The sequence below is a fragment of the Notolepis coatsorum genome (genome assembly GCF_963971535.1).
Source record: "Notolepis coatsorum genome assembly, chromosome: 17".
NCBI lineage: Eukaryota > Metazoa > Chordata > Actinopteri > Aulopiformes > Paralepididae > Notolepis > Notolepis coatsorum.
Genome location: NC_140181.1, coordinates 33,649,465 through 33,661,950, shown reverse-complemented (window position 1 = coordinate 33,661,950; position 12,486 = coordinate 33,649,465). Strand labels below are relative to the sequence as shown.

Sequence of the window (12,486 nt, the reverse complement as noted above, 5' to 3'; positions counted from 1 at the left end):
GGGAGAGTGCGGGGGGATAAAGTGAATGAATGTTGATGAGAGCCTTGACGTAAGTGGTTGTAGCCAGGGAGTCTCTCTGGATTGGCCAGACACACTCCCTGGGCAATCTGCGCATGAGTCGGTTGGGGAGTAGGTGCGGAAAGGTGACTATAGCTCGGCTGAGAAAGTGCCGATCGACTTGGGATTGGTCTCTCCGTGTTCATGTCTCCAGTACCTCCACAGCCTTAGCTACAACTACTTACGTCAAGGCTCTCATTCAACATTCATTCATTTTATCCCTGCACGCTCTCCCATGAGCTCCATGTAATGCGGAAGTGCAGTGGTCTAAATATCAACCACTAGGGGGCATCAAAATGACCCTGTGTTTAGTTATTCTTTAAATATAAACCACTAGGGGGCAGCAAAATGACCCTGTGTTTAGTATTCTTTAAATATAAACCACTAGGGGGCAGCAAAATTACCCTGTGTTTAGTTATTCTTTAAATATAAACTACTAGGGGGCAGCAAAATTACCATGTATTCAGATAAGCCCATAATGTCTGCTAGTGATGGTGCTGATATATGGAGGTACAGTGCTGATATATGGAGGTACAGTGCTGATAGTTATTATATACAGAGGTATGGTGCTGCCCTCTCACCTGCGGACCTGGTGGTGCGTCTGGGCGTAGCGAGCTGCTATGGCCACGTTGTTAAACATACAATATCCATTACTCTGATCAGACTGAGCGTGATGACCTGGAGGTCTGAGAGAGAGAGAGAGAGAGAGAGAGAGAGAGAGAGAGAGAGAGAGAGAGAGAGAGAGAGAGAGAGAGAGAGAGAGAGACAGAGAGAGGAGAAAGACAGAATAACAATAATAATAACAATAAATATATATATTTTAAGTATATATATTTAAAGGCAGATATAAATGTTGTTTATGATGAGTCTAACAGAACATAGTGATATTAAAGATGATGTCAGGAGAAATCAGTGTGATTGGTGGAGAGCCTTGTCAATCATTGAGATTTTATCTCTACTTGTAAAATAATATAAATGGTTACCTAGCAACTGATAATCCATTCCTGAGATCAGAGGTCATCACCTTGTCCACCAGCTGAAGAACTGACCCCACAGCCAACAAGGCTGTTTGGAATGACTCCTAACACACACACACAATAGAAATAAATACATATACACACATTGTCAGAATATAGAGTGAATGCCTCCTATCATTGCATACTATGATTTATGTCTGTGTGTGTGTGTGTTCAATTTCAAGTTTTGTTTTATTTGTCACATACAGTAAGTCAAGTCAAGTCAGTTTTATTTGTATAGCACATTTACAAATGACTAAAAGCCAAACCAAAGTGCTTCACATGATAAAAACACATACAATGCAATAAAAATAGACAAAAATTACAGAAGAAGGTATAGTACAGTACATTTAAGAAAGCAAGGGCAAAGTGCAATATAAAAAGAGACAAGAAAATTGGATAAAAAGTCCAGAGTAACAGCGGACGTCATATGTAAGTGGCAGGCTAACTCTGGTCAAAGGCCAGGGAAAAGAGGTGTGTTTTGAGCAATGATTTAAAAACCTCTACTGTAGGTTATTAAGGTCCTAGGTATAAGGTACATTACAGTGAAATGCTTGGTTCTGTATGATCCCCCTCGGATTGTGCTTCATACATTAAAAAAAGTAATAAGAATAAAGATCAAACACTATACAAAATATACAATATACAAAACGTACAAAATGCAAAAATGCTAATATGAGGAAGATATGTAGTGCAAATCTTTGAGTAATAAATATATACAATATGGTGTAGTGTTAGAAAGTGTCTAAAGTGAATGTTAACACTTTCTATGCCACTCACGAGTTTTCTCGGAATTATTAATATCTCGTTGAAAGCCACTCACGAGATTTCTCGGATTTTTTATTTTTTTTTGCGATCTGAAATCATATTGCATCACGCGAGCCTACCCTAGTCTACCCGAGCGCCGCCGGCGATCAGATGTGGAAAAAAGCGCCCCCTATCGTCTCCCAGATGACATAAGGGATTTTGGAATGGACTCAATGAAAATGGATGGGGGAAAAAATCCTGTACTCCACATTTTCCAGTCCACTGATGCAGCCGGGGTTACCACAGTTCATTATGGATCCTCTGAGCCCCGCGGAATCATGTGTTCTACTGTATCACGTTGGATCTATACACTTATCGATTTTTTCGAATGGTGATCAGGAATTGGAATATACCAGTTGGATACCATCTGATGTCAGGTAAGGAATCTATGTTATCAGTGTTAGGATAATCAGACTCATTTTGATGAAGATATAAGCTGTTTTGTGAAATGTCCTCTATCGGTTTCACTGTAAAAATCCAAGAGGAAATGAACACGGCGATTATCCGTGCGCAGCTCGAATGGGCGTGCGTGTACGTATAATATTGATCATCTAGCGTTTATTTGAAAACGATTCATAAATAGGCCGACAAATATCAACGTTCTGGAATATTCCAGTAAAAGACGATTATCATAGAATGGCCCAGAATGGACTGTTTTTTACCTCAAAACGGGTGCTTTTCAAAATGCTCTCAAACGGAAATGAAGCGATAAAAAACCAATCTGCCTTGACAGCACTGACTGGAAAAGGATTCTTTGATAAGCGACGGGCAGATTAGACACATAGCCATAATTTAAAACATAGATTAGGCGATATTAAGGTTAACATTGGCGCCGATGGTGGCATTCAAGCGCTAACTCTGGCGCCACCTCATGGCACTGAAAGTGTTAAAGGTGAATGGGTCTCATTCACCAACATTGCCCAAAGACTTCTCTTAGGGCAACCATCTTGGAACAGACTAAGACAGAAACGCCGACAAGTACACCCTGATTCACCAACGCATGGGGAAGCTGTCTTAAGTGGCCCAAACGATCCCAGCTGGGATGGCCACAATGAGGAATGTCACAGTCACTCATTGACAAACATGAACGCGCGTTCACGTTTAGTTCATTTGCATACAGACACGCCTCCGGCAGGTCCTTATAAAGCGAGCAAACATACCCGTGTGCAAATGAAATCGCAAAAAGTACGAGTTAAGCCGACCGCAGACGGCGGGCGACCGACGTCGCCTGGCGATGCGATCGTCTGTCGCTCAACGACAATCGCTTAGCACCCCACACCAGACCCGACCGTTCAGGTATAATTTAGCTGGGGGTGTTGTTTCCCCCCGGGAGATATGGGAGGACGGACCGGACGTTAGGTTGTCGTGAAGCGAGCGTAGGGCTGGGCGATATGGCAAAAAATTATATCACGATAACGATATGATAATGTCATCATATCACTCGATATCGATAATTATCTATATTGTTATAAGTATAAAAAAAAGATTTTTTTTAAACAGATGTATGTTTATTTTGCAGCAATTCTTTGTCGTTGCCGCCATCTTTAGTGTTACAGCCCCTCACAATCCAGTTCTCAGGCTGCAGCTGGTTTGAAAGCGAAAGTAAACAGGCTTCTCTGCTGGCTGTGGCTCCAGGGGAGTTGAATAGTTCTGGCTCTAGTTTCTTTTCTACTTTTGGCGCTTTTTTGGTGGACAAACCACCGCACATGACTCGCGACTGGAGACTAGCTCTGCTAGCACACATAGCCTACTGTGTACAGACGGTTTCAAACTGTATTTTAAATTAGAAAGCAAACAAAATAAATGGACAAGAGAAAAATAAATCTCAATTTGGTCAGTATTGTCATTTGGACAAGCAAAGCCATTACTTTAAGTTGCAGGCAAGAAAGACAAGTCTGTCCACTGTCTCTGGCAAAAATCACCCGCCATGTGCGTTGGACTTTAGACACACCTGTCCAGCTCATTATAGTGCAACTGATGATGCAGCTGTGTGAAAATGGTGGCCGATATAGGTAGCGGAAGCGATTTGCGACAGACAAAAATGAGATTAGATTAATGTATTGTCATCATATACGTACAGCTCGTGGCCACCTGCCGCAGCACACACACGCGCAGTACTGTATAGTCTACGTGCGTAATGAATGAACGCAGTATATAGGCTTATATTATTCTAATGACTTGTTTTATTAGGAGATCGCAGATACTGCGCTGCCCTATATTAGTACATATCCTAATCCACACGATTAGCTTTAGTTCTTATTTATTTATCCACTGTCATTTGCAGTGTTGGTGTAGTAGGCTACATAGTGTATTTCAATATCTGTTTTATTGATTAATGATATATTTGAAAGAATGCAGGTTATAGCTATATAAAACGACAAATGTCTGTCCCATTGTACCAATCAATGGGATATATTGCATGTTGGCTATAACCTGCATTCTTTCAAATGTATAATTAATCAATAAAACAGATATTTAACAAATAAGAAATACAAATGCCACAGAAGGCATTAAATAATAATTATTTTCAATAATGTCCCAATAATTGCTTAATTGTGTTTGAATATCTGACTAATTAAGTAATTAATTATTATTATTATTATTATTATTATTATTATTATTATTATTATTATTATTATTATTATTATTATTATTATTATTATTATTATTATTATTATTATTAATTATTATTAGTAATTGTACAAAATAGCTGGTTCAGATATGGTTAATCATATTTATTTAAATTATGATAAATTAATTAATTCCAAGGAAGCCTGTAGAGTTGACATGAAGGAATCACAATGATTCCTCCAAAATAAAGCCCTTAAGAACACGGAGCACAACAGTCTGTCAAGTTAAGACTGCTCTTCAGCGCTCCTAAATCCGAAGGGCCGAATCCAAGTTTAGGGACGGTTGAGGAATCCCGAAATCGTCCCGAAAATTTCTTAAATGGCCCTAAGAGCATTTTTTTTGTCTTAAGTCCGTTGGTGAATGAGACCCAATGTGTGCATGTGGATGTGTGTGCAATGCATGTAGGATGGATGGGTTAGTGTAGCATAGAGTCCACATTGAGCATCCTGATGGCCTGGGGATGTCTCTCTATACTGGCCATGAGACTCAGGTAGCGCTTGCCTGACCGCAGCAGTTGTTTGGGCGGCTAGAGTCTTTGACTATTCTCTTAGCCTTGGCCCTGCAATGCCTGGTGTAGATGTCCCGGAGAGTGGGAATCCCACCTCCAATTGTTCGTGTACATACAGGGTGTATATAAACAGAATTGTAGCTCTCTGACAGAGTGTGTGTGTGTGCGTGTGTGTGTGTGTGTGTGTGTGTGTGTGTGTGTGTGTGTGTGTGTGTGTGTGTGTGTGTGTGTGTGTGTGTGTGTGTGTGTGTGTGTGTGTGTGTGTGTACATACAGGGTGTATATAAACAGAATCGTAGCTCTCTGACAGAGTGTGTAGTTCAGTCTCTGTCATGCTCTCTGTTGCTCTCATCACATCAATATACTGCTTCCTACAGTAGAAGTGAAGTGGATAGAATAGAATAGAATAGAGTAGAACAGAATATAATACAGAAGAGAACAAAAGAGAACAGAAGATAATAAAACAATAAATACTAGCTTGATAAGAGTACATTTAAAACAATAAATACTAGCTAGATAAGAGTAAACTTAAAACAATGAATACTAGCTTGATAAGAGTACATTTAAAACAATAAATACTAGCTTGATAAGAGTACATTTAAAACAATACATACTAGCTTGATATGTTACTATATTATAATATGTTACTGACCATATCAATATGTTACTGACTATATCAATATATTACTGACCATATATCGATATGTTGTTAGGCAGTCAATGTGTCACTGACCATATCAATGTTACTGACCAATATGTCATTGACCATATCAATGTTACTGACCATATCAATATATTACTGACCATATAAATATGTTGCTGACCACATCAATATGTTGCTGACCATAGCTATGTTACTGACCATATTGATATATTACTGACCATATCGATATGTTACTGACTGAAGATGTTATTATCTTACGTGTGAACCAGCAGCAGGTCATCTTCAGAAGCGGCTCTCGGCTGAAACACAGACAGATACAGACTTGAAAGCACTGCTGCATGGTCACTTGACCTCTGACCTTAAGATATCTGAATGAAATTGTACTCATTGGAACCACATAAATCTTTACAACCATGTCAGATTTGTGTTAATCACATACAATTTAGGCCTTGTCCAGACGAAAACTATTTTGATCTTTTTCGTTTTTCATTTCGTTTTCATTTAAAAAATGGTTTCCGTAAAAACGAAAATGTCTCAAGAAATAAGTGCGTGCCACAAATGTACAAAATAAATGTCTTTCCTGTTTTAGACGTTGCTCTTTTATTTTGAAAACCCCCGACCGGAAGTGTTGTCGTTGTTTTCGATAACTTGAGCTAACTTAACGTTAGTTTTCCAAAGGAGTGGAGAGAGACAGATACCGCGGCTCAAACTACCTGTGTTGTATTAAAGTAATTGATTGATGTTTAACTTGTCCCTGTGTCATTTCGACTAGCAAACGTTTGTTGTCTGTATTTAACGTTACCTCAGGATACCACTGTCTATTGTATTTAGTTGGTTAGCTATTTAGCTAATGTCAATAGCATTTGAATAGCATCAGCGCTAGCTGTCTGGCTACAGCTCAACACCAGCCATGGGGATACTATTTACTAAATTATGGAGGCCTTTTAATCGTCAAGGTAAGAGAGGATTTGTCATGATCAACTGAAGGCGTATGCTATGGAACAATTATGTGCTTGGCTACTACTTGGGTTTTCAGAAAAAGGCCAGCTATGTGACGCTAATCTCTAGCTAGTATCGTGTATTGCATCCTCCCCTCTCTCCAGTGTGTGTGTGTGTTTGTGTCTGTCTCAGAACAGATGTACTCAGACGTTTTTCAGTCTAGTATTATAGTATTGGTGTTGCAGCACGCTGCCACTCAACTTATGCACTCTGTACGATGCCATTGTTGTTGTGATGTGGGAGTTTGCACATGCGGGGTAAGGGAGAGGTGGCTATCGCGTCAACGGTTCAGGAAAATACTTGTGTCGCTTGTAAAGATGGCCACGCAAGGGGAGCGTTTTCAGAATTGCGCACTCTGGGAGCAGGTTTCAGAAAATAGCGTCTTCAGGCTGCCACAACGCAGTTCCGTGTGGATGAAAGGTGCAGCATACGATCAAATACTTTGCCTGATACGACCGAAATCGGTTTCATCTGGACATGGCCTTACAGTCAGAATGATGACATTTCTTGTGTATCTATGTACATTACGAGTTTATGGTGTATCTATGTACATTGAGAGAGTTTATGGTGTATCTATGTACATTGAGAGGGTTTATGGTGTATCTATGTACATTAACACATTCACAGCCATTGGAATGTGGTTGGAATGTGGCTGGAACGCCAGCTTTCCATTACAAACTTTCACTGTGCGTCACGTTGTTTGTAGAGCTAAATCTATATTTTATATTATAGCTATGGATACAATATCATGGTCATTTGACAGTATGAACCTTCCGTTCAAGATGCAAAAAAAGAAAATAAAATTCCATCCATACGTTCCCGTTTTATACCGTGGTGAATATGAGTATTATTTTGGAATGATCAGGGCTAATTCCTGTGAGGCTATTTATAAGCCGCAACGTGTATTATACCAAATCCATTGGCGGTTTGTCCCTAAACAGGCTACAGTTAAAAAATTAAATGCATATGAATGATAGGTATTATGTTTCATCATGAATGCATGAAAGGGGGGTGGGGGCGTTTCTGATTAATTGATTGCCAATAACAGCATTTGTTATTACCACAACATACGCTGATCAGGGTGATGGCTATGAAATCCTTGCACGATCAAGCTGAAATTGACGTTAAATTGTCCTTACCTGTGGCCGGTCGGATTCCAAAAAGAATATTCCAATTATTTGATTGCCATCTGGTAGATCATATGTCCATAAGGCCCACGACATAACCCACGACAGCATAATGAATCGGCGGTCCCGAAAACTATTCAAGTTCAAGTTTCAAGTTTCTTTCTGTTTTGCTCCTGAGTGTGCTAGATAATAAAAAGATAGTATAAAATAAGTAGAATATAAGTATAAAATAGAAAGTCAAGTACGTAATCAAGTGTAAACCAAAAAAAATCAATATACCTATATACAGTATATGTACAGTATAATACAGTGCAGGTACAGTACAGTGTATATATACTGTGTCAACATGACCTACGTACCCGTTAACCATAAACAAGTGGATAGATAGAGGACGGGCCTACATCTACTGGTATTCAGACAAACAGCATTATTACACATGCCAATCCAACGAAAGACGAGCTGGACGCGCTGGAGAAAAGCCACAATGAAACAAGGTGCTGATGACTTTCTCCGACTTTCGCTTGCATTAGACCAGCGGTTCCCAAACTTTTTTGGCCGTGCACCCCCTGTCAACTCCCGACCTAGCTGACGCACCCCCCAATGGGTTTCTGTTAGAAAAAATTGTTGCTGGTCTCCGTGCACAGATTTAATTTTTTATTTTATCTCTTCCCACGGCGAATATGGATAGGGAATTTCTTTATTTAATTAAAATGTTCACGACAACATGGATGCATGTACTCTGCCAGCATGTTTAATATCCATAATACTAAAGGTTTGACTAAGATTTGTATGACATTTTATTGTTAAAAAAAGAAAATTATTATTATTTACCACCATTAGCCTTTTCATGTCACGCACCACCTAGAGGGCGCTCGCGCACCACAAGGGGTGCATGCACCAGTTTGGGAACCACTGCATTAGACTAATACGTCATTAGTTTGCGTTGCCAAGCTTGTTGATAGCCTACTCCATCTTTAAGAATAATAAGTTCACTGAAATTGATATAAAAGACCCTAGAATTGTCCTCCTATATTTTTTCCAATGGTGCAACCTACTGTATAAAAGCAATAATACACTCAAAGCCTGTGTTATGTCATGAATATTGCCATGGCTGTGATGCATACGGGTAATATTAGTAGAGTGTATTATTGCTTAATTAATGTGTATCTATGTACATTAAGAGAGTTTGTGGTGTATCTATGTACATTACGAGTTTATGGTATATATTTACATTAAGAGAGTTTAATGTGTATCTATGTACATTAAGAGTTTATGGCGTAGACTAGTATCTGACTGACTAGTATCTGACCTGTAGAGTAAGACAGTAGACTAGTATCTGACCTGTAGAGTAAGACAGTAGACTAGTATCTGACCTGTAGAGTAACACAGTAGACTAGTATCTGACCTGTAGAGTAACACAGTAGACTAGTATCTGACCTGTAGAGTAACACAGTAGACTAGTATCTGACCTGTAGAGTAACACAGTAGACTAGTATCTGACCTGTAGAGTAAGACAGTAGACTAGTATCTGACCTGTAGAGTAAGACAGTAGAGTAGTATCTGACCTGTAGAGTAACACAGTAGACTAGTATCTGACCTGTAGAGTAACACAGTAGACTAGTATCTGACCTGTAGAGTAACACAGTAGACTAGTATCTGACCTGTAGAGTAACACAGTAGACTAGTATCTGACCTGTAGAGTAACACAGTAGACTAGTATCTGACCTGTAGAGTAACACAGTAGACTAGTATCTGACCTGTAGAGTAAGACAGTAGACTAGTATCTGACCTGTAGAGTAACACAGCACTGCAGTAGGCCCTGTTTCTCCACCTCCTCCATGATGGCCAACAGTCTCTCTGGACACTCTGGGTGGCTGCAGACAAACACAGCAAAAACAAAAACAGCAACGTAATCTATAGCATCCATGTGAATGTTCTCTCTCTCTCAATTAAAATTAACAGATTAAGTAGAGACAAAAAGCAGGATGAGTTGTGAGAAGACTAACTACAACTGTCATGTGTTGTGAGGAGACTACCTAGTTCAAGTTTCAAGTTTCTTTATTAGTTGTCATACAAAAATACAGAATACTTTTATATGAAATGCTTTTTCCTGTTCTGCTCCTGAGAGTGTGCTAGATAAAAAATAAAATAGATAAGTAAAAAATAGAAGTCAAAAGTACGTAACAAGTGTAAACAAAAGTGTTCAAAACAAAAGTGTTCAATATACATATATACAATATACAATACAGAGTAGAATTTTTTTAACTGTCTTGGTAAGCCTCATAATGAATTGTTTGGGGAAAAAAGGAAAACATTGTGATGTATATCGTGTATCGCCGAAAGGTCAGAAAATATCGTGATATCATATTTAGGCCATATCGCCCAGCCCTAATATGAAACTAACAACTTAAGGTATCCATTGGTACCAACCTTGTCATGCTAGCTTGTCAGGAAGAGGGTTAAATAATGGTCCAAAGTTTTGGCAAGGGAAGTAACTTGTCGCTGAGTAACTTACAATACAATATAAAGTACAATGCAGAAATGGGAGGTACAACTTATGGTAAGGTGCAATGAGTGATAGTTGATCGGCATTGCAGTTCTAGTGTATGTGGATGTGCCAAAATGATGCAGATCGCTCCGGGCAAGTATATAAAGCGGGGATCAAAGTAAAAAGATCAAACGATCCAAAAACGTAATATCTAGTTTTTTGGCACTCAATGCTTGTCGAGCAAACATGTCATTTTCCGTTTTTGGCACAGAATCTGTTAAGGGGAGATAGCAGGTCAACAGTAGATGCCACATAGAAGCATTTTTAACCACTGGAGAATTGATAAACATGGTCAGACATCCCTCAATAAAGAGGAACATAGAAAATGTCATGCCGTGATTTGTTATCAAAGATTTCTGTAAGAATTCTTTGGCGATTGGATGGCAAGCACTTCTGTTCTGGAATTCTCTGAATTCCCTAGGTCTCTAGTTTGTGGTTGTTAGGTTTCATGAGGCTGTGATTATCCTAGAGGTCACAATAGGTCATTTTATACAGTGAGGTCAAGTAAAAAATAATACAAAAAGAAATGTATAAAAGAAGATCACTACAATGAAATGGCTTATACAAGGACTAACTTCATGAATACAGTTGGGTTCATTGGATCGGCAAGTCTCAGATTTCCAGCTATACCATATCTATGCAATTCCAAGACTGTTTAGGGATGCCAGTATGCAGAAATAGTCAAATGCACATTTATCTAAATAGGTGAAAATAACACATTTGTACTGCATGCAAAAGAACTGCATGACATTAACATAAAGTGGGCATGTAAGTAAAAGGTGAGACTCATGACTACCTGAGTAGTCTACTCATTCAGAGTAGAATTTAAACCAGATATATTGAGGTCAGAGGTCACGGGCCCCTTTAAAAATGGACATGGCCGTTTTCCCCTTGCCAAAACTTTGGACCATTATTTAACCCTCTTCCTGACAAGCTAGCATGACAAGGTTGGTACCAATGGATACCTTAAGTTGTTAGTTTCATAATATGGTACCAGTAACTTGATGCAAGCTAGCTTAGCCTCTGAAAGACATTCCCAGTGCTGCCTAGGGGGGATGAGGAGGAACAGCGCAGACTATCTGCTGAGGAGACTTAGGTCTGGAGGACTGCAGGGGGCACTGATGAGGACCTTTACTGAGTGGTCTGACTGCTGACAGGAAGAGACTTAACAGACTGGTTAAGGACAGTGCTGTGCTGGGATGCCCCCCCCCCCCCTCGACCCAGTAGAGGTGTTGGGAGAAAGGAGAATGATGGCTAAGCGATTATCCCTGATGGAGGACATGTCACACACCCCATGCAGGACACTCTGGCAGCACTGGGCAGCTGCTTAAGTGACAGGCTGCTTCACCTGCGCTGTGTGAAGAAGAGACGCCACAGGTCCCTTCTTCCTTTACAATCAACACCACTCCCAGGAGACCACTCACACCACAACCCACCCTATTTATTACATCACTCCCAGTAGACCACTGATATCACTACACACCTATTTATTACATCACTCCCAGTAGGGAGGTGTAGTGGTTACGTCATTGCCGTTTTTCGTGTTCCACCCTCTGTCCAACGCAATGTATTTCCCCATTGCCCATTTCTAAATCGTCTCGTTTAAAACAAATAAAGCATTAACATTGGCATGGTGTACCTTTCTGTGCTTATTCATCCACAATCTATAGCTCAACATGAAAATATTCGCAATTAATCATAAAAAAAAGAATTGCAACCAAAAATGCTTAAACAATAATGTTAGTGATAGAAGGGAACTCATTTTGTGCAAAAATGGAAAGCTTTTCAATTTCCATGCGGCAAAATTGTTACAATAGCCGATAATCCATTTTCCCAATGATAAATCTCTATACGGGTGGACCTCGCGGGCGGTCCAAAGTGACGTCAGACTACACCTCCCTATAGACCACTCACAACACAACCCACCCTATCTATTACATCACTCCAAGTAGACCACTCACAACACACAGTATTTATTACATAAATCCGAGTAGACCACTCACACCACAACCCACCCTATCTATTACATCACTCCCAGTAGACCACTCACAACCCGTTTTTTTACATCACTCCCAGTAGACCACTCACAGAACACACCCTATTTATTATATCACTCCCAGTAGACAACTC

General features: G+C 39.7%; 1 protein-coding gene across 1 annotated transcript in view; it reads right to left on the bottom strand.

The window, feature by feature from the left end:
• The window catches only part of hdac6 (histone deacetylase 6), an 84,883-nt gene that overhangs the window by 44,178 nt on the left and 28,219 nt on the right, over window positions 1-12,486 (bottom strand). The window contains exons 5-9 of the mRNA XM_084332915.1: window positions 9,598-9,682; window positions 5,941-5,981; window positions 5,293-5,389; window positions 1,041-1,138; window positions 639-743 (exon numbers count right to left, since the gene is read on the bottom strand). Coding sequence (XP_084189041.1) covers window positions 639-743; window positions 1,041-1,138; window positions 5,293-5,389; window positions 5,941-5,981; window positions 9,598-9,682 — 426 coding nt within the window. The remainder of the gene's footprint in view (window positions 1-638; window positions 744-1,040; window positions 1,139-5,292; window positions 5,390-5,940; window positions 5,982-9,597; window positions 9,683-12,486) is intronic.